The sequence below is a fragment of the Stigmatopora argus genome, chromosome 18, assembly GCF_051989625.1.
Source record: "Stigmatopora argus isolate UIUO_Sarg chromosome 18, RoL_Sarg_1.0, whole genome shotgun sequence".
NCBI lineage: Eukaryota > Metazoa > Chordata > Actinopteri > Syngnathiformes > Syngnathidae > Stigmatopora > Stigmatopora argus.
In genome coordinates, this window is record NC_135404.1 from 2,984,016 (window position 1) to 3,007,573 (window position 23,558).

The following is a 23,558-nucleotide window of genomic DNA, read 5'->3' on the forward strand; positions in this document are numbered from 1 at the left end:
GCAGTTGTTTTTTTACCTTAAAGGTGTTATTCGGTTAGCTTATGCAATTGTTGGAATCAGATTACTTTAAGTGTTTTGATTATGCGCCAACAAAATGGACAGAGGATGCCGTTTCTTCAGAATATCCCGGTGGCGAAGACGATGCCAGGGGATGATTCTCCTTGCAAGTTTGTAGCTACAGTATGTCAAATGATGTCTCTCTGATTTGATTAAAGTATACCTAATGATAAACTTATCACAAGCTATGGCTGTGTCCACAACGTCGAGGACGGCCACCACCATCAGGGTAGCCACAACGTGAGCGCCAAGGGTCTCCGCCTCAACGACCAGAAACAGAGCCACAACGTGAGCAGCTAGGGCCCCACGATGACGACGACGACGCCAACCAGCTGAGCCACAACGTGGAGAGCTGGGGCGACGACAACGACACCCACGACCAGTTTTTTTTTACCATGAGTGTTTAATGAATTAATGTTAATGGATATTGCACTGATATTGCATTGTGCTTTCCAGTAGAACAAAGCCTTGGTTCTTTAGCTTTGTAGTTTACTGTAGTCGACTGGTGGGAGCGTTGATGTCCATCACTATGATCAATATGAAAATGAATTAGACAGGACCGATTTCCTTTTCACACCTGACCGGTTGGTCCCCCTTCCTGAGTACTCTCAGGAAATGTAGCATCTGCTACGACTTCTAGACGAGTGTGGTGGTGTTTGCTGCCCAAGTGAAGTTGAAAGTCTCCGCTCGCTCCACACATTCAGCGTTGATATACAGGGGGGTAGGAGCGGCCTTGTTTCGTCAGAAGTCCAGTATGAGTTCCCTGGTTTTGGAAATTTCCAGCGCCAAATTACTGAGAGCACACCTCCACCTGAATCTAAGGACCTCATCTCTGTCAGCCATCTGATTCCCCTCTCTGATCATCCCCACCACCATTGTGACATACGCAAATTACACAATGTTCTCAGGGTGCGTGAATCTGTAGTCCTGTACAATAGTGGACTAAGAACACAGCCTTAGGGCGAGCCGGTGCTGAGCGTGCGGGTTGATAAAGAGGTGGTGTACATCTTCTTTACATACCTCAATCACATTGCACAGTAAACATATTACCAGATGAAAACATTTCCAAAATTAATTAAGTGAAACAATTTAGCATTTTCCCGGGAACCTCATGAAGATACGCGGTATGGAAAAGGAATTGAAATTAATTTAGCATTTTGTTGTTTAAAAAAAAATGAAGTCATAAAGCGTGACGCAAAAATGTTTTATTTATCAAACAACATTGCATAAATGAGAGAAGACATCAAGCACTGACCTGCAGTGACACATTTAGATTGCCGTTTGTGAGCAAGTTTATAAAAATAAAATAAAAAAACAACACTGATTGGTACAATGGCAATGTTAGACCCAATAACTAATTAGTATACTGTAAAACAGGATATCATATTCTTGAAAAGGCTGGGTTATAGAACCTGATGTTAATCTCAGGATTGGACTTTGAAAAAGAAGTAATACTGTATTTACAACATATCAGTTAAGTGTATTGATGATCATTGCAATTTTATATGTATTTGGTAACAGAAATACAGTAGTTAAAATAAAATCAGACCCATTTTGTTATGTGGTTGATATTGGCCAATAAAGATCTGCAAAATCCAATCTCATAGGAAAAAAAAGAGTCAAAGTTGCGTTTAAAAGCACTATGCATAGTTAACGCGGAAAATTAAGAAAAAAGCATGACCAGTCAAAATATTGCAAAGACAATAAACGTGGGTGTTTCTGAAGTCAACAACATTGGGGGAAATCAACTTATGCAGGGGATTGGCTTGTTAAAAAATAAAGAAAAGTTCATTCATTAAGTTCATGCAAGTACCTCATCTCATTCTTGAGTCATCATCCTTCATTTGTTTTAGCAACATATTAAAATATACAGTACATAGATAATTTTACATATAGATTAACAAAATGGAAATGCAGTAATTTTAACCACTCACGTACCACTGAGGCAAAGCCAGGCACATTGCTCAGCCAAAATACTGAATTTACAAGAGCAAAAAATAAACATTAAAATAGCCTGTTACTCCATGTTGTGCTCAATACGTTGATCGCCAAGGGAAGGCAGATCGAGTGAGAGTAACACTGATCTAAATCTAAGATTTCTATTTTGATCAATTATGGTGTAAATGTGAACTTTTTGGGAAGGTATATCTACTTCGGGCTCAGCATAGGAGGATTCTATAACATAGAAAGGTAGCTTATACATGCAGTAAAAACTGAATCTTGACCCAATGACAGTTTAAAGTCATAACTATCCATGTTGGAAAGCCCACATTACATTATTACGTACAAGTCACTCATGGCGTTTGTTTGGTTTCAGACTGACATGTCCTATTTTATTCGTTGTCCTTCGTGCCATCGTAAAACCATATTTTGAAGTATTTTTTGGGGCTCTGATGCAGCTTTTAATATCTCATGTATTTGCTTACTTAAGTATGATGCCAGAGCACTCTGTGCTAATTTAAACAATGAGTCTCGCATGTGTGCGCATGTTTTTATATGCAATAACATAACTGTTAAGTTCAACGTTTTAAAAACGGGATCTGTTTTTTTTATACAATTCCTTTGTGTGTGTGTGTTTCTGCATACTACAGTATTTAAACCAAAAGGTCGAAATACGATTGCATACAGACTAATACCGAAATGTAAATTAGCCAACTATATCTTTACACTGACTACTACTATTAAATATTTGAGGTATTTAGCATATCTCAAGTGTCGTCGTAAACTATGGTATAGTTGTTAGAAAATGAAAATACAGCTGGTTCAAGAAGAGTTGACTGTGTAGTTCCCTTCACAAATAGTGCATTTAATCAAACCACCTCTGTTCGTGCCTCACATACCTGGAACTCAGTAACAACTACCATACGTGAACTTCCGTCTCTGAAGCTCTTTGCAAATCATCTTAAAGCCTGGCTGCTGGATGAACAACATTGTGATCACAACACTGCCTAGACCTGTGCTACTTGTGTATCTCATCGTTTCTATGCTGTTTTCTAGTATTCGGTCCTGGTTTTTGGCCCTGTACACAAATCAGCATGAAGTACTTGTGTCTGGAGCAACGTTAAATACCACACCTAAAGAAATGAAGAGATTTTTTGGGAATTCTATTTACATAATGTTAGGACTAGCTTGTTATTGTTTTTCCATTGCTTACTCCCTGTGTTCTGATGTTCATTTCCATACTCTTGTCTGTCCCTCCTGCCTTGCCGTTGTGCTTGCGCAGCTGTGCCTCATTCAAAATTAGTTCCTGTTGTGTCTATTTAAACCCCATAGACTCAGCGGGAAGCTCCCCAAAATCTTTTAGGGAATTTATAATGACTACGCCGTGGTGTGGACACCTTAGAGACGTTTGGCAGCGGAGGAATCCTGACTAGGAGGTAATTCTGAGCCTCCATCGACCCCAGTCAAACATCCCAGCTCAAGTTACACCTTTAAACCGACCCTTCGCTCACTCCGTCGCGCTGGGCCGCTAGCACAGCCAAGTGAGAATATCCAAGTTCCGACGCCCCCAGTTCATCGCCCGAGTTATCTGAATTCAAACTCCAGTGAGTCTTTTCCTCAATGGAGGGAGAATCCCCAGCCTCCATCGGCCCCGTTGGAACGCCACATCTATGTCGGTTGGGACTCTGAATTTTCTGATTGTGAGGATGACCGGGAGCTAATTGATTTGTGTGCTGGAGATTCGGACTCGGACAGTGATTTCCTCAGCCGATTCGGACTGCGATACACTCCCCCGGAGGATGTTGACCCAGACTCCTCCGATTACTCAGACCTGGATTACCCCTACCAGGATTCGCCGTGTCGGCTGGCCATCTACAGTGGACCACCACGTGGCGGCCGGCGTGCTGTGCCGTCCTCCCGGAGGAGGCGGCGAGCGCCGCGCCACAGGGAGAAGCGGAAGGAGGGCCTGGACGCTCGAGCCCCTGACCAAACTCCTCGCCCGTCCAAGCTCCTCGCTCGACCTCGCCCGTCCAAGCTCCTCGCTCGACCTCGCCCGTCCAAGCTCCTCGCTCGACCTCGCCCGTCCAAGCTCCTCGCTCGACCTCGCCCGTCCAAGCTCCTCGCTCGACCTCGCCCACCCACGGACGCCCCCCGGACGATGTTAACGGTTTGATACCTAAGTCTTTGTTGTTTCTGCCTAAGTTATAAAAATTTTGTTATGAGCACTACTTCCCTTGTCCTCGCCTGCTTCCCTGCGATTGGGTCCTATTCCTTGTATCCTTGCCTCAATGTCTCCCCAAAGACGTACCAAATGGGCTGTCTAGGATATCCAAACATTCAAATATATTGGGCCTCAAGTAGAAGAGCAAAAATTGTGCCAGAATCCATGACCAGAAATCGGTTTTACAAATTGAGACAATCCATCAAGGTCGTCAACGACCTTGATGTTTCAGATGAAAAAAAACCAAGTGATCACTTGGGGAGAATCAGGCCCCTCTTGAGCAAAGCAACACAAGCATGTCTGACTGACAAGAACTGGAAAATTGTGCAAATTGTTCCAAATGGCTCATTTTACTGGTCGATGCCCAGTGCACCAGTATGTACCGGGCAAACCAAACCCAACTGGACTGAAGGTATTTCACTTGGCTGCACCAACCTAACGGGCTCAAACCAAACCCCCGCTGATCAAATAGCACCACTCATTGACCAGCCAGGCGATTCAATTCCTCCTGACTGAGGTATCTAAGATCTACTAAAGGCTACACTCGCTGCAGGCACAACTCACGCCTTTACCCCTTGTAAGGACAACGCAACAACCTACTCCAATCTCGCCAACTCAGACTATAACCGCTGCCGCTCCACGAACCTGTGGTCCCGCCGCCCGCCCCACATAATGGCGACCTCGGTGCATGTCCGCCATTTCTAGTTCAGTGCAGTTTAGTTTTTGAACAACAAAGTCTCACTTACAGCACGGATCGAGCCAGGATCGCCTGTCTTCACGGCGAGGCCATGTCATGGGCTAGCGCCAAGTGGGAGAGGGGCTCAAACATATGCTCTTTTTATGCCGACTTCACTGCGGAAATGTGTTTTGACCTCCCAGTTTGCGGCAGGGAGGCTGCTGGGCGTTCCTTAGGAAGAGTAAATTTACGGATGGATACAATCCTCCTCCGCTTATCCGGCAACCACGAGGAGATGGCGTGCTTTTATGTCTTGGACTGTCCAGAGACCCCCATTGTCCTGGGTCTTCCTTGGCTGAGAGAACACTATCCGGTGATCGACTGGTCTAGATCAGACATGGGCAAACTATGGCCCGTGGGCCATATATGGCCCATTAGTCTTTTTAATCCGGCCTGCCGACCTTGTCCAAATTATAGTAAAAATCAATGACCTCGTTCATTTCCCTTTCCCCTGCAATACCCTCGTTTCCCCGATAGATGGTGTAACTTTCTAGCTGCCATTTTCCCCCTTCGGTAAAAATGAGCGGATCAAAGAAAAGAAAAGTGGACACTGAGTGCCGAGTGTTTAAAAAAGAGTGGACAACAAAATATGTTTTTACTGATGCACGATCAACAGTTGTATGTCTGATATGCCAAGAAACAGTTGCAGTTTTCAAAGAGTTCAATATCAGCCGTGACTTTGCCACAAAGCATGCTAACTACTCTAGCAAGCAGTCAACTCAAAAACGGGCGGCTACTGCTCAGAAGTTAGCATCTAATTTACAGATAGTTTTTTCACCGACAAATTGCGATTCAAGAGTCAAGTACCAAGGCAAGTTTTTTGCTGGCATTCAAATTAGCCAAGGCTAGCAAGTTTACTCCAAGGCAGCTTCATTCTCTCGATGACTGCAGACACCTTTTCACATAAGTCCTCTCCTCGCGTTTTCCCCTTCAGCGATTCTATGCTCAAAAGTTCCTCCGTTATCTCAAAACTGTCATTTATCCCTCGGATAAAAATTAGGAGCTGAGCAGTGTCTTTAACGTCGTTGCTTTCATCAAGTGCTAGTGAATATAAATTAAAGAACTACGCCTTTTTGTTTAACTCGCTGACTAAATCTTCGTCAAACAGTTCCACAGCGAGTCACTGTCCTGCGTGATAAACTGATTTTTCAAACATGACTGCTTTCCGGACACAAGAGATCTGCTGACTACCAATCATTCTTTCAAAAACTCGCCTTCGGAGAAAGGCTTGCCAGTGTCATCACGGATGGATCGCCAAATTTAACTGGGAAAAACGTCGGGCTACTGAAAAGAATCCAAGATAAGGTGAAAGAAGAAAACATCGACAAGGGTTTTATTTTTCTTCACTGCATCATTCATCAACAAGCTCTGTGGAAGTCTGTATTGCAGCTTAATCATGTCGTGGATCCAGTTGTAAAACGTGTTAACTTCATTCGAGTAAGGGGACTTAACCACCGTCAGTTCATTACTTTCCTAGAGGAAACCAATGCGGATCACCAGGACTTACTTTACCACTCTCGTGTCCGCTGGTTAAGTTTGGGGAAAGTGTGCCAACGAGTGTGGGATCTCAAAAGAGATTCGTTTGCTTTTGAAGCTAATGGGGAAATCCGACGAATTTCCCGAGCTGAGTGATGACTGGATTTGTGACTTTGCGTTTGCTGTGGACATATTGTCGCATATGAATGAACCGAACGTTAAGCTGCAGGCAGCTTGCGCACGACATGTACACAAATGTGAGAGCCTTCAAATCCAAGTTGATTTTTTTCTCCAGGCAAATTTCAAACAAATCTTTCGCTCATTTCCCCACACTGGCCATGCAGAAGGCCCGAGACGTGAAGAAATACTGCAAATCACTGGACGACATGCACAGAGAATTCTGTCGTCATTTCACTGATTTTGAAAAAATTGAGAAGTCACTTTGTGTCCAAAAACCTAGAACATATCAAGTCAGCCCAGAGGCTGAACCCTCGCCAAGCCAGGTGGACCTTGTTCTGTTGTAGATTTAATTTTACTGTCTTATGTCGCAGGTTATAGGAAGGGGAAACCCAATGCATTATCCCACGTTTTCCAACTCGGGAGGAGCCCCCGACTATTCTACTTCCCTCCTGTATTGTGGCAAGTATGAGGACTGGCCTGGAGGCTGAGGTACTGAGTGCCAAAGCTTCTGAAACGGATCCAAGACAAGGTACGGAGAAAGACCTCTATGTTCCAACCTCAGTTCGTTCCAAGGTGCTTGAATGGGCCCACACTTCCCGCTTGACCTGCCACCCTGGAGTTGCTCGCACACTGGCAGTGTTACGCCAACGCTTTTGGTGGCCAACAATAAGGGAGGATCCGCGATCCTTTGTGTCTGCCTGACACGTGTGTGCCCGCAGAAGGTCCTGCACCAAGCCAAGTTCCGGTCCACTCCGTCCACTGCCGATTCCTAGTCGTCCGTGGTCTCACGTTGCGATTGACTTTGTCAACGTGTCGAAGTCACGACCACTAAGTCCTAAGTCCTGGGGTAACACAGTCATTCTGACCATTGTTGAGTTGACCCATTTTCCAAAGCCGCACACTTCATCGCCCTGCGCAAACTACCCTCAGCCCAGGAGACGGCCGACCTACTTGCACAACATGTGTTCTGTCTGTATGGAATCCCTGCTGACATCGTCTCTGACCGGGATCCACAATTCACCTCTCACATTTGGTCTGCTTTCTGTTCTGCCCTTAACATCACAGTGAGCCTCTCCTCTGGTTATCATACTCAGACTAACGGTCAGTCTGAACACACTAACCAGCAGCTGTGGGCAGCGCTTCGCCCATGCTAACCCTACCACCTGGAGCGACCAGCTGCCCTGGATTGAATACGCTCATAACTCCCACCCTAATTTCTCTCCCAACCTGTCCCCGGTTGAGTGTTCCCTCGGTTATCAACCTCCCAAATTTCCTTCTCTGGAGGCAGATATTGCCTTGCCGTCCGTCCAAGCACACCTGACCAGATGTGCCCGTATCTGGGAACAAGCCCGGGCTACGCTACAATGCTGTTCCTTCTGCATCCGGAGACAGGCAGGCCAATCGCCGTCGTGCCCCCACACCTGCCTACGTCATCGGTCAGAAGGTATGGCTGTCCACCCGAGACCTCCCTCTTAGGACCGAGTTCCGGAAGCTGTCCCCCGCTTCATCGGCCCCTACGAGATTGAACGGGTGATAAACCCGTGCGCCGTATGCCTCAAGATCCCAACAAACCTCCGCACCCACCCCTTCTTCCACGTTTCCCAAGTCAAGCCAGTCGAGAGGAGCCATTTATCCCCCGCCGTCCCGCCCCCAACCTCTCTGCTGATGATTGATAGGGGCCCAGCATTCAAGGTGGAGCAGCTTCTGGACGTTCGCCGCCGGGGCCGCAATACCTGGTGGACTAGGTGGGTTATGGTCCGGAGGAACGCAGCTGGATTCCAGCCCACCAGATCCTCTGCCCATCACTCATCCGGGACTTCCGCCATAACTACCCGGAGGCCCTACGTCACGTGCCAGCTGGCCTGCATGGATGAGGCAGTACTGCAGGCCCAGGACCAGACTGGTGTCAGGTTGTGCCTGCCATCCAATCACTGGTCCAGCGCCTAATGGCTTAAGCAGTACCAGATGTGATTAATCAGTCAGCAAGAAGTTTATTTAAAGCCGACCAGAGCATGACAACGCCGCTGGATCGTCTTAAACAGTTTACTGTTAAGTAACTCCTTGTTTGCCTCTCCTGATCTCTGATCTCTTCTTTTGTTCCCAGGATCCTGACCACGATCTCACCCCCACGTAGAGTAACCTTCGTTCTGGACACCACTACAGACCACTCGGGTACCGACCTTCACACTACAACTAACGACTCGCCTACGCTGCTCCTTTTGTGCCTTTCCCCGTCTTTTGGACGCTTTCAATAAATAGAAAGTTCCACATCCAGCTTCCTGCATTTGCCTGCTTTGGGGTCCTCCGCTACGACCGTAACACTAAGAGCACATATCCCTGCAAAATCAAATGCAGAGACAATACTTTAATCATGTGTACACCCACAGAAGGAATCTTGGTGAATACAGGATTCAACTTTTCTGATATGTAATACTGGAGGAAAAATACAGTTAAAAGTAAGTATTTCCTAGAAGTGGCCATCTTCAGTGGTGGCAGACATTTTTAAATGCCAGTACCTTTGAAAACAAATAAATCAAACTCCCCCGTCCTTCCATGTGATGACAGTTATACCCTTGTTAAATGTGGAAATGCAGATTTAACACTTCATATGCGAGTCATCACACTAATTTTGTATTTTTTTAAGCACGAACGAGAAAGCAGTGTCAGTTTTTGGCTGTACAAAGAGGAGGTTGCTTTGAAATTACTGCACAAACTAGGGAGACGCATAATCTCAAATTAGCTGTGTCTGTGTCAAATGGAAAAGACAAAAGTAAAAAAACTCAAACATAGCAACAGCTTGAACATCTACATTAATTATAAAAAGTGTATGGCTATTTTATAAGGCTCTGTAGACCAATGCTTGGGTCTATTAGTGTGGCAGGTCATGCGCATAACAGATGTTGCAGTCGTCACACAGGGACGGTGACCAAAGGAGGTATCCTTTTCCCCTCGATTATCAGGTCTAACAAAGCCATGACTTGCATATATATAATTACTTTGACCAAAATTTTATACTAGATGTTGTCTGTCACTTTTCCTTTTTTTACAATTCTCCATTTTGACTTAATTTTCACAAGAGACAAAACTAAAAACGTCAAAAATATACAAGTGAATAATATAAATGCCACAACTTTGTTTAAAATATTTTTATGTAACACTGATGTGGTAGGAGGTAAGTTAGATCTGAATTAGAGAGTTGGTTGTGATAAATTCCCAAAGTAAAAAAACTCAGTAACTCCTTAATGGGGTTTGTTTTTTTGAGGCCGCCTGATGGTGTAGTGCAGGGGTGGCCAACCCGCGGCTCTAGAGCCGCATGCGGCTCTTTGGCTGATTTCATGCGGCTCTTTAAGCGATATGCTGGCGTAAGGCGTAAGTGTAAACCATGGTCAAACACACCGTAACAACCCCATTCAAGAGATTAATTTACCCGACCGCTAGATTCACGAGATCCACCAACTTCAGCAAATACCGCACTATCGCCACATACGGCGCTGCCTGACCTCGTGCAATGTGTGTTTGCGTTTATCAACAAACTGAAACTGTTCAAGACGCAAATTCAAAAAAAAGATTTAACGCATTTTCCCACTCTGCTGAAAGCCAGTGAACATGTCACCAGTGCCGCCCTGAAAAAGAAAAGAGACAGATATGCAACGCTGATTGAAAACTTGCACGAAAGCTTTGTGACCCGCTTCCGCGATCTACAACTGAAAAGACCACAGATTACGTTCCTTGTCGACCCATTTAATGCGGAGATGGACTGTTTGAAAATCCCGCTCGTCACAGATGAGGCTGCGGCGGAGTTGGAGATGATTGATCTTTGTGAGGAGGATCAACTGAAAGCTGTTTTCAGGGAAGGGACCATTGAGTTCTGGAAACGTGTTCCGATGGAAAAATACCCCAACATCAAACGAGCTGCGCTAAAGATCCTGTCGATGTTTGGGTCAACGTACGTCTGCGAGTCTGTGTTTTCCACCCTGAAACATGTGAAATCAAAGCATCGATCTGTTTTGACTGACACTCATGTGAAAGAGTTGCTTCGAGTGGCAACAACGGAATACAAGCCAGATTTGAGGAGGATTGTTCAGGACAAGGAATGCCAGAAGTCCCACTAAGCAGCATAGTAAGAGAAAAATGTCATTGAAAATTGTTATATTTTTGTTTGTGGACTTGCTTTAACTGAGAGTTTATGTGTGTGTGTGTGTGTGTGTGTGTGTGTGTGTGTGTGTGTGTGACAGTGCACACAATGTTAACTGTTGAAAAAAATAACTGTCATTATCTTGCTGTGGGTCATTTTCAATAAATCTGGCTGAGCAGAGGTCTGTGTGTGCGCATGTATGATGTGGCTCTTTGCAGTAACACAGTAAAAAAAGTGGCTCTTAGTCTCTGACTGGTTGGCCACCACTGGTGTAGTGGGTCACTCGCCTAATTTCGGTGCGAGCAAGCGTGGGATCTATTCTCGATCGATGGCATTAAGATTGTGTGTGAATGGTTGTCTGTCTCTTTGTCTGCACTACGACTGATTAGCGACCAGTCTAGGGTGTTGTCTGCCTTTCGTCAGCTGGGATTGGCTCCAGCAACCCCCACAACACTAACCATGATACGTGGTACGGATGAAGGGAGGCGGGGTGAATGAGTGGTTAGCGCATTGGCCCCACAGTTTTGAGCTCGAGGGTTCGATCCCGGGCAGAGATCTTCCTGTGGGGAGTTTGCATGTTCTCCCCCAGGCTTGCGTGGGTTTTGTCCCAATACTCCGGTTTTCTCCCACATCCTATAAACTTGCATGGTAGACTGGTTGAACACTCAAAATTGCCTCTAAGTATGTACGAGCGAGAGCACAAATGGTTGTCTGTCTCCGTGTGCCCTGCGATTGGCTGGTCACCAATTCACTCGCCTGGTGCCCATAGTTGGATGAGAAGCCCCGTGGCACTTCTGAAAATAAGTGGTACGGAAAATGAATGGATGTTTTTGTTGTTGTTGCTGGGTGAAGAGCTACCGCAGAAGTCAGTTTCTGGCATGAGGTTTGGGCTTTGGACACCAATTAGTATCAGGATATAGTTGGCAGTGGACTGTCTTAAACCTGAGAAATGTGAAAGATTTCTTGTAAATCCTTGTGAATCTGTATGCTAACGGAGTAAGAATAAAATATTTGCATCATTCTTCTTTTATCTTACCTTGTTGGATCTTCAGCTAGTGAAAAGCCTCCAACAATGCTGACCACATTCCGTCTATTCTCATAGCCGCCATAGCTAAGTGTAACCTATTGGAGGAAAAACAAACAAGCATCTCAACTCAGAAATGAAGAGTAAATCCCTCGAATATCGCGGTTACTGTAGATCAGACATGGCTGCAATAAACGAAAATTGGCAAAGTTGGATCACCACCATTATTACTACCACAAAACATGTTTTTGCGCCTACAAAAGTACAACTGTCAAAAAGTGTATATTTATTAAATATTAATGCTAGAAGCTTATATCAATATACAGACGCTCCCCTACTTACGAACGCAATTGGTTCCGAGCGATTGTTCATAAGTTGAATTTGTTTGTAAGTTGATTCAGTGCTATATTTTGTATTATAATTTATGTTTAAGGCCGATATAAGTATATTGAAGGTTTATATAAGTGCATTTGTATGTTTAAGGCTTGTATAAGTAACACGCATTGGTTTGTACTGAAGAAAAAAAACATTTAATATAATGGAGAGAATATGTACAGTACTGTAGAGAGAGAGAGATTTATGTATTAGAAACTGGCCAAAAGAAGCGACCTAATGACAATTGCAGTTTTCTTCTTTTTTTCATCATAAATGATGCGGTAGCACTGTATGGCATCATTCAATTGATTTGCAAACTTTGTGCAACGTTCAATATTTGGGTCCTGCTGCTCGATCTTTCTGTTTATAAATGGTACTGACGGTCGAACGATTCAATGCCCGTGAAACGCTCACCACTCTCACGCGCATCAAGCTTCGTTATTATTGCCACTCGTTTCAAATGAAATGGCTTGCCTCTTCCTTGCAACTCCCGCAATAGAAGCCTTTAGCTTTTTACCAACCATATTCAATATTGGATGCATGAGATATTTAATGATACAAATGAAAAAGGTTCTTTGCACACTGGAGATACATTCACGCACTTCCGCATTGCAACGAAGAAGAAGGTAGATGCTGGATGAGCTGAGCTCTCACAGCGCCAGGCGTCGGTATTAGCGGCGGAAAGAAGTACTACTCCGAAAAAGGCGAAATACAAAATTGGACTTGCGAACATTTTTGGACTTAAACGCAATTTGCAGACATGTTCGTATGTACCGTTGTTCGTAAGTTGAATGTTCGTAAGTAGGGGAGCGTCTGTATCGAGATATATATATATATAGATACATACACACATACATACATACAGTGGTACCTCGACATACGAGCACCCTGACATACGAGCATTGAGACACGAGTAAAATTTCGAGCAAATAATTATCTAGATACGAGAAAAAATTCGAGATATGAGATCAAGACATGAGGCTGTTTTGATTTTAGTGCAGTCTTTTTTGCCGCATCTCGTTCGTGTATAACAGATATCTACGAGCACTGGGCGGAGCGTTGCAGTTTTTTCAGTGTTTTTTTCCGTCACTCAGCGCGAATGGCGGAGTGACCGCTAATACGAGTATATATTACTTCTCGTTGGCTGCTCATAAGCACATCAGGCCCACTGGCTCTCTGCCCACAACTCCCTCGTGTAATGTCTCTGGTCGCAACTCCGCCTTTGTAATGTCTCTGAGCGCTGGGCGGAGCGATGATTTTTTTCTATTGTCTGTTCTGAATGAATCAGTCAAAACATAGGCTTTGTTCTCTTTTTTTACAAGCATGATGACGGTCGAACTTGTTGAGTAAAGTTGGCTTTACCATGAAGCCAGGCAACAGCATTCCCACACAGTCTGATGATCCGCACATTCAGTTAATCTTTGAATAAAAATGTCTGGGAAGAGACCTCGCTCGCCGCCGGCATGCACCGCCGGATCGCCTGCCGACGTCGCTGGCATGCGCCGTCCAACCGTTAATTAACCGTCTAGGGAGCGCTATCTTCGGATAAGTGCAACGACGTCAGTGAAGAAGGATCACAGTACTAATATTTTTAGTAAAAATAAAAGGAACTAGTTATCAAAATACATGCATGGGTTTTTAAGTAATTATAGCATGTAACTTCCTTTTTTAATTGATCGATTGGTTTATTTATTTGATAAAGGACAGCACATATTCATGAACATGTTTATATTCACGTTAATGAACATATATATGTAAATTCTTGTGATTTCTGGCTACAAATACAAAGACACTGACCTGCTCCAAAACATTGTCAGTGGGCAGCTTCTGGAGATTCTCAAGGTGAGAGTGGAAGAGGTATGTGTGTATCAATGTGACTTCCAGCAGAGCCTCAATAATATAGCCAACTGTACAATCATCTGGGAGCCGTATCTTCTCTGCAGTGCTGATGAAATTCCCCAAACTGAAACCATGACAAAATATTAGTAATCACGTTTACAGACTGATGAAGGCATAACCAACCTGGCCCATGGACTCATTTTCAGTGCCAAACCTCGGCTGATACAAAAACCAGCGCCACCAGTTGCAAACCAAAACTTGACTGACGCCTGAAATGCAAAAATGACATTTATAATCGACAAATATTAGCCACATACTTTAGAGAAATAATTCATCGAGCCTTTTTCATTTATAGTACAACATTGGTGGAACAAAGAAGCATTTTTAATCAACATGCCATTCTTAAGAATGAGTCAGTGAGTTCCCAATGTGTTCGTCATGGAGCTCTACACGGTTCTCGAGTTTTTCTTAGTGTGCTTTATGTGATTTTATTATGGGCCCAAGAAATTTATGGTGCGAGCGAAAAAAAATGAGGTTATCAAAGTTTTTACAAGTCTTGCTATCGCTCAGATTGACGACGAATGCCGTGGACATTTTTGGAAAAGTATGAAAAATCGCAAAAGTAGCAATCGTCATTGTATGGATATTTCACGAAATGTAACATTATTATAGGGCATTTACGTGCGTATGTCTGTTTACTCAGCTGCCAAAGGTTTGCCTAACTCTGCCCTCAACTATGCACGTGTCCATCCACCACAATGTAAAATGTATTTGCATGTCTTAAATTTGTTGGCTTAATAAATAATTTTCTTATCTCTTTTTTGTTTCACACTTTACATACAAAATTGGTATACACATCTTAAAACATGTTTTGGTGGTACCACCGGGGATATTGGAAGTGGTTGGAACAGATAAAAGCTTTTACATGTAGAATGTGTCTCTTATTACGAAAAATCCAAGTTAGAAAACAACTTCTAAAACATTTCCTACATACAGGTACTACTGTACTTATGTTGGTGTTTACCATCTGCTCGATTTAAATGACACGCCATGCAACATCTTATCTCTCAACATATCTTGGACCTGCTATATTGTAGTTTTAAATTGCAAATGAGGTGACATTACTTACCAATCCATTGCTTTTGACCCTTTCGGCAGCTTCTATTGGGTGGTCAAGACTGGGCCGACCAAGGTAAACATCCTGGCTGTGGTGGTAAGAAGATAGCAGCTGCAACAGGCTCGGTAGGATAACGTAGTTATCATCATCTACATGGCAGAACCACCTCAAGTACACAAAATATTATTTTACAGATTGCTGTTAGGGTATCGTTTTTAGAATTTTCTCCACTCACTTCTTCTGGGACTCAATGAATTTATCATACTCAACAGACATCTTGCAACAGAGAGCCTGACGAGTGTGAGCTGCAGAGCAATTGGTGTTAACAATATTAGCACCTAAAAAACAAAATAAACATTAGAACTTATTTTTTTTTTAAATATTTAAGTTTAATATTTTAAGGTACTTTTTCCAACACTTTGTTTTGTTTTTTGGATCATCTCGTTTAGTACATTTACCTGTTCTCCTTTGCAGCTCTATATCATCTCCGTCTGAAAATAAGTAAGTCTGTAAGACAGAAAGAGAGGAAAGAAATACAGCAGTTGGTAACTCCTAAAAATGTAGGTGGGCATTACACTAAAAAAAAGTTCACTTCAATAAACTACCATATAATATCACTTATTGCCATCTTTAACTTGCTTCAAAGAGCCCAACATTACTAGTATTGTCATTCATTCATTTTCGATACTGCTTATCCTCAAGGGTTGCAGGGGTATTGAAGCCCATCTTAGCCAACTGTGGTCAGTAGGCAGAGGACACCCTGAATTGATTGCCAGTCTTTCGCATGGCACAAGAAAACAAGCAACTATGTGTGGAATATGGAATGTATTTCTCTTGTATTCTTATTTTGTATTCTTAGCTTTAGCAACTAGAATAGAATTTTAGTGACGCCTACTGGTCAAGGCCTGTCATCACTTTGTATATAGCACCTCCCCTTGTTGTTACCGCCTAAAGTTTGTCTCTGCCTACCTTGAATAAAAGTGCTCGCGGCCCGCCTTCGGGTGTGAATTTGGCAAAGCAGAGCTACCAGATTGACGTGGGCTCTGTCCGCTCGCCCCTCCCCCTTCGAAGGAGCGGGGGGAGAACAAGAGACAAAGAAGCGAGCGAGCCGCGTCCATCTCGGAAAGCGACCTGCCATTTCACCACTCCGGAAGGCTGACGGAGTCTAAAACTATTCCGTGCTTGATGCTTCCTCTGCTTGAAGATTATTTTGATGTTGGGGATTTAGCCCTCACACTATGCACGCTCAACCTCATACCTAAGGACAATTTAGAGTGTTCAATCAGCCTACCATGCACCCTTTTGGGCTGTGGAGTTCGCCGTCGATCGAGGCTGGATTTTTAGGAAGAAAAAAGTGTTAGTCGCATTTATTCATTCAGTAAGTGAAGGCGGCTTAAAATTGGGTCAGCTTGTTGGAAAAAAATCCTGGAGAAAACCCACACAGGCACGGGGCAAAACATGCAAACTCCACACGGGGCGGTCGGGACCCACTGGGGATTGTACCTTTGATTCTAGAACTGTGAGGCGGACATGCTAACCACTCCACATTATGCCGCCAAGTAAGTGATTTTTTTGCTTGTTCTCTTCGTGCCTGTGTGGATTTTCTCCCGGTGCTACGGCTTCCTCTCACATCCCAAAAACATAATCCAAATTGTCCGGAGCTATGAGTGTGCGCGAATGGTTGTTCATCTCCTTGTGCCCTACAATTGACTGGCAACCGTTTCAGGGTGTCCCCCGCTTACTGCTCACAGTTGGTTGGGATAGGTTCCAGCATCCCTGCGACCCCTGTGAGGATAAGCGGCTAAGAAAAAGAATGAATGTAAATAGATGTAAAAAAAATGTTTCTAATATTATATAATTATTTATTATAATAATTTAATGCATTTTCTAATAAACTATGCTTTTTCTGTTGTTTTTGTGTTCTTTGAATGTTCTGAAAATGGTGTTGAGCATTTGAGTTTATAATTTGATCAGGACTGAGATGTCAAAGTTTTGTACACTAATTTATGGTTGTTTTTGAGCATTTAAAACCTTTAAAAGTGTGTACTATGCAAATAATTATTTAAGGGCCACAGTGGGTGAAGAAGATAGATTTTAACCAATCTGGTGTCTTAAAAGAATAATCAGTTGATTGCATTCAAGTCCTTCTGGTTTCAGAAGAATACTCATTGGTTAAACCAGTGATCCCAAAACTATTCCAGAGGGCCGCAGTGGGTGTGGGTTTTTGTTCCAACCTGTAAGAGGAAACTTTTCCACCAATCTGGTATCCAAGAAGTGCAATCAGTGGATTGCAGTTAGGTGCTTCCTTTTTTCAGCAGAAACCTCAATAGTTAAACTGTTTGTGTTGGATCGGTTGGAACAAAAACCTGCACCCACAGCGGCCCTCGAGGACCGGTTTGGAGACCTCTGGGTTAAACTGTCTGTGCTGGACCTTTTGGAATAAAAACCTGCACCTACTTTTGCCCTTTGTGGAATAGTTTGGACAATCCTGTAAAGTGGTACCTTGAGATATGAGTTTAATGCGTTCCAGGACTTAGCTCGTATGTCGATTTACTCGTGTCTCAAAACAACGTTTCCCATAGAAATGAAAACCATTTTTACTTGTTCCAATTCGCCATCTATTAACAGAGTAACAAATAAATACTGGTTATGATGTTTAATAGTACTAAAATTAGACGGATTTTGCGGAGGGGGGAGAGAGTGGCAATCACATCTTAACAGTGAAGTGCATTGACTGGGATTTAAGTGAGCACCTAATGCAACTACCCGAATCAAAGCATTACCAATAGCCGATGCAAATGCAGCATCTCCAAAATTTTAAGATATGTTCTGCAATTAACACTGTTGGTTTCCTTCAATAATAATTCTTCCCCCACAAAATGAATATTGTCTGTTTCTTTTTTCTGATTTAAACAAATAAATGATATAGTACTAGCAAAGTTAAAATTATCTCACCTGTTCTTTAGCCTGTGATATCCAGGTCTGGATTAGCAGCTCTAGCCGGGATTTGTGGTACTTCCTAGTTGTTTTAACAGCGATAAAAATATCCCTCAGTTCCAAAAGATCCCTCGCCCCAAGTCCAGCAAGTGTTTGTCCTTGCACCTCAGAATTGGAATCTGGATCAATGTATTTTTCAGAGTAAGTAACCCTGTAGTCATTACTCTCAAAAAGTTGGATATCTAGAGCGTCATTCATGCTTCCTGATCTTTTATTTAACCTTTCGGCCCTGTGCATGTCCTCAGCTGAATCGGACATGGTGGGATGCTCAGATAACTGCTGAAAATTGGAGCCTGAGGTCCTGATTTGCGGTCGGGGCAGTGGGAGGTCCACCTGGCGGGCCGTTGGTTGGAGGGCTGGGATGAGCAGCAAGAGGAGTCCGCAGAACACAAGGGAAAACAGGAAACCAACCTTACTGACGACCACTGATGCTATGTGCATTCTGGCGGTTTGAGGGAGAGGGTGCATCAGCCTCCAGGGCTGAAGCCACTTTCAACGCTGCCTCGCCCCATTCTCACTCCATCCCACTGAAATCTGCAGGGGTTGATGCTGGACCTGGGTGATATGACAAAAATCGTTATGACGACAAAAAAAATAAAAATATTTGATATCGAAATTTATCACAATAACTATCACATATTGTTTGTTTTAAATTTGAAATTTCAAACGTTTGTGAAAATGTAAATAAATCACTTTCCTCCTTATTCAAATATGAAAGTAACTTTGTTACCTTACTTTATAAGAAGAGAATATATAAAATATGATATTTTAATAACAATAAAAAGTATTTTTGTTGTTCTGTTGTGCAATAAAGATAAGACAACTCCCTTCCCAAACAAAAAGTTGCTGTGCAATATAATCAACTGAACTGACCTCATTTCCATTGACAAGCAGACTATTTTCAGCCTCACGAAAAGAAACATTTAAATTTACTTCACATGTGGACATTTGACAAAATAAATAAATAAAACATTGGATGAACTTAACCCATTTTATCCCAAATTAACCAGTTTTAGATTTGTGTAACGTTGTAATAACATTTGCTTGACATGGAGAAACTTCTTGATATCAAATTAGAAAAGAATCACAGGTTGTCTTCAAATGAGGACAGTGGGTTAAGGAACGTTTCAATAGGGCTGCTGTTTGGGCACATGTATTTAAGAGGCATTTACAAATAACAAAGAAAGAAAGAAAACGACAGGGAGACTTCACTAGAATTTATAGATAAAGTACTGCGTCTTTTAGTGGGTCGGCTTGTTGTTGTCCTGCATCTCAAAGTCACTCATTTTGTCTGTGTTATAGTTCTTTTTGCTTTCATGCTCCATGTTAGCTGCTCTCTTGCTAACCATGCTAAAAACAGCTTTTCTTTACTAAAAACAGCTTTTCTTTACTTTGCTTTTCTACTGACTGTTGGGCTGAAACTATCATTTGTGGTGCATCAGCGCCCCCGTTCTATGTGGTGTTCAGGTGGTGTAATTGCAGTTTACCCTAAAGCCCTTTGGTTGATAGTTAGGGTGCCACCTCACCTAATAAAACAAACGCCTCATCGGTTTTCTAAAAAACTAAAATACTAGTCGAACCTCTACTTACAAATGCCTCTAGGTATGACATTTTCATCTTACAAAACTTTTTGATATACAAATTTCCGTCCCAACATACGGAAACAAGATCCAAGTTACAAAATCACCAAAACATAAATGAATTTCCTGCATTCGTTAATTTGTTTTGAAATTGTCTGAGCAACATTGCGGCCTGCTTTAATTCCATTTGCAGCCTCCTACAACAACTCTCTTTTGACTGCCGTTTGGCGTCACGGAGTTCATTTGAAATTATTGGTGCGAATGAAATGAATAAGCAGGCCCAGTTATCCATCGAAAAACAGAAGATAAGAAAGTGGCATGCGATTGACTGATATTGCTAGGCAATAAGGCAGGTCGTAACACACCTACTAGCATCGCTACGCTATTGAAGCAGAAGGAAGCATTAGAAGCGACGACTCCTTGCCTGGCTTCTCTGTACTGAATGACGAGATTTGGAGGTCTATTTAATGCTAGGTTGTTTTGAATTGATAATTTGAAATTGTTTAGATGTGTTTCTTCCCATTTGCGAGTGCTTGCGTTAGCTTCTTCCTTAGTGCACTGGATTCCTTTACGAATAGAACATATTTTTGCATGGTTGTTATTCATTTTATTACATTAATTAAGAACTTTTGTATCATATTCTTCATTTTTGTCTGTTTCTCATATATTTTTTTAAAAAAGGGAGATGGAGCATTTTTAAACGGTTTAGTTGGTAGTTTTTTTTTTTAGGACCGTGGAACGAATTACAGAATTTATATATAAAGTACTGCTCTATTTATGGAAATTCCAAGTTACGGAAAAAAGTTATGGAACCAATTATTTTAGTAGAGGTACGACAATATTCTCGTCTTACGACGGAAATTTCGATCGAATAATTCGCCCGTGACGCGGTCAAAATTTCGTGATGCGACCAAGCCAGGTGGCCATGGAACTGCCTTTTTTGCATCTCTTTCGTTTATAACAATATCTACGAGCACCGAATGAGTTCTTCAGACGAGTTGCGACCAGGAAACGCACAACGCGCATGCGCGGGAAAAAGAGGGCTTTCTGGGTAATGAAGTATACTCGTGCATACAACGCCGATAGGCAATGGCACTCTTTCTCAGAATAAAACTTCATTACCCACAATCAATACGTGGGTAAGCTCAGCTGTTGCTTTTCCTGTTATTCTTATCGAATACGAGGAGTTTTATATTACTTCTCGTTCGCTGCTTATAACATCCAGCGGCACCGGCCCACAATTCCCTCCTCGCAATATTTCCGGTCGCAACTCTCTCTCATAGGAGCTGTTCAAAGCGGTTGCGACCAGAGCCATTACAACGAGGGAGTTGCGAGTTGGTGCCGCCGATGTCCCCACGAGCAGCGGAGCGATCGCTAAAATGTACTACAAGACTATTTCTCATTGGCAAGTGGTCGTGGGTTATCCTATTGTGAGGACATTTGTGTGAATCATTTTCGGAATATTTTGAAGGGAATACGTAGTACAACAGCAAACAGCCCATCGATAGCGAGCGTGAGAGTGGAGGCGTGGCAAACCGCCAACCCAGAAAATGAAGGTAACAAAAGATTACAACAAAATTAGAATTCAGTTTTGTGTAAAGTTACATTAAACGTATGTTTGAGTGTCTGTATATATTAATCCAAGTTAATTTAAATTTGTTTGTTCCGTTTACGATTGCGTTGTGGAAAAAAAAAAGCAAAACCGAGTTTGGTTGTACTTTAGACATTTTACAACTCACTCACGTCATCATCACCCACAAATCCCTCAAAGTCCTCATTTTCTGTGTACGAATTAAACAATTGCCCAAACGAGCCTTCCAAAAAGCTGGGTTCCCTCTCTTCGTTCTCAGAGTCACCGTCATTTCCATGTGGCTCCTTAGAAGTGATGCCGGCTTTGGCAAAAGCTCGTACAACCGTGCAAGCAGACACGTTCGCCCAGGCGGCCACAATCCATTCACAAATCGTAGCGTAAGAAGCCCGGCGCTGCCTGCCACTTTTCGTGAAGCCAGGCATGGCATATATATATTATTTATGGATGATTATCGAACCGTAATAACGCTGCCTACGAAAGCAGCCCCAGACGCTATTTCCGGTGCACAGTGACTGCTGGGATAAATAGTCCTTTTGTCAATACACCCAGGTTGATGGCTGTGATAACTTTGCACTAATATTATCAATATACTACCACGGCTAACACACTAATTTGGTGCTACATGTACCAAATGCGCGCTACACCTGCACGCTAAAAACACGTTTTTAAAAAGGCAATGGAAGCAAGACTGAGTTCTGTTGTACTTTATTTAGCCATTTTACAATGTACTCGCGTCATCATCACCCACAAAACCCTCAAAGTCCTCATTTTCTATGTCCGAATTGAACAATTGTCCATCGAAAACGCTGAGTTTAATACGTTCGTCCAGGCGGCCACAATCCATTCGCTAATAGTAGCTAGCTAGTAGCTAGCGTAACTCTTCCAAGGCTGTCTTCCATGGTTCGCAACTGTGTTGATGCCGATCGCCAGGCCATCATCCATTTGCTAATAGTAGCTAGCTAGTAGCTAGCGTAACTCTTCCAAGGCGTCTTCCATGGTTCGCAACTGATGTTCTTATGAAAAGCGGACGAAAAGTAATATAATACTCCTCGTATTAGATAATGATAACAGGAAATGCAACAGCTGAGCTTACCCACGTATTGATTGTGGGTAATGAAGTTTCATTCTGAGAAAGAGTGCCATTGCCTATCGGCGTTGTGTGCACGAGTATGATAAACAGCCTCTCATGTCATGACCACCTGGCTTGGTCGAATCTCGAAATTTTAATTGTATCGCGAGCGAATTATTCGATCGAAATTTCCGTCGTACCACGAGCATACTGTATGACGAGCGGTCGTATGACGAGGTATGACTGTAGTAGCTAGCTAGTGTTGATGCCGATCGCCAGGCCACAATCCATTCGCAAATAGTAGCTAGCTAGTGTTGATGCCGATCGCCAGGCCGCAATCCATTCGCAAATAGTAGCTAGCCAGTGTTGATGCCGATCCCCAGGCCACAATCCATTCGCAAATAGTAGCTAGCTAGTGTTGATGGCGATCGCCAGGCCACAATCCATTCGCAAATAGTAGCTAGCTAGTGTTGATGGCGATCGCCAGGCCACAATCCATTCGCAAATAGTAGCTAGCTAGTGTTGATGCCGATCGCCAGGCCACAATCCATTCGCAAATAGTAGCTAGCTAGTGTTGATGCCAATCGCCAGGCCACAATCCATTCGCAAATAGTAGCTAGCTAGTGTTGATGCCGATAGCCAGGCCACAATCCATTCGCAAATAGTGCTAGCTAGTGTTGATGCCGATCGTCAGGCCACAATCCATTCGCAAATAGTAGCTAGCTAGTGTTGATGCCAATCACCAGGCCACAATCCATTGGGTGTATTGACAAAAAAAACTATATATTCCAGCAGTCACTGCGCAGTACTTTATCTACGGGAAAATAGTAGTCGGGGGCTGCTTGCCGTAGTTGTCCTATCGACTGATTTATTTGATTTATTGTGATAACAATTTTAGTATTGGTCCATATATAAAGCGCACTGGATTATACGGTGCCCTGTCTATTTTGGAGAAAATTTAAGACTTTTATGTGTGCCTTATAGACGTGAAAATACGGTATTTATTCTTCAGGGAATTGTCAAACCCTACTATCATTCGCCAGAAAATGTTATTGGTGCAACGCTAGCAGACAACAAAAGCACATAAAGAGGACGCACTATTTTATAGACTAGCAAATGATAAGGTTATCTCTCCCAGAGAAGGCGGCATAAATTAAAAATCCAAATGCTTAAATAAGATGATCGAATAATACACCTATTTTTTCACTCCTATTTGTGAT

General features: G+C 43.0%; 1 protein-coding gene across 2 annotated transcripts in view; it reads right to left on the reverse strand.

Moving 5' to 3' along the window:
• rfng (RFNG O-fucosylpeptide 3-beta-N-acetylglucosaminyltransferase) overlaps window positions 1-23,558 on the reverse strand; it is a 29,604-nt gene that overhangs the window by 4,205 nt on the left and 1,841 nt on the right. Inside the window, exons 2-9 of one of the 2 annotated variants that reach the window (XM_077625980.1) lie at window positions 18,057-18,653; window positions 15,560-15,608; window positions 15,337-15,439; window positions 15,114-15,267; window positions 14,168-14,253; window positions 13,943-14,108; window positions 11,783-11,868; window positions 1,248-11,688 (exon numbers count right to left, since the gene is read on the reverse strand). In XM_077625980.1, the coding sequence (XP_077482106.1) occupies window positions 11,613-11,688; window positions 11,783-11,868; window positions 13,943-14,108; window positions 14,168-14,253; window positions 15,114-15,267; window positions 15,337-15,439; window positions 15,560-15,608; window positions 18,057-18,566 (1,230 nt within the window). In that variant the 5' untranslated portion in view covers window positions 18,567-18,653 and the 3' untranslated portion in view covers window positions 1,248-11,612. Of the gene's footprint in view, window positions 1-1,247; window positions 11,689-11,782; window positions 11,869-13,942; window positions 14,109-14,167; window positions 14,254-15,113; window positions 15,268-15,336; window positions 15,440-15,559; window positions 15,609-18,056; window positions 18,654-23,558 lie in introns of those variants that run through there. The other variant, XM_077625981.1, reaches the window with a different exon arrangement.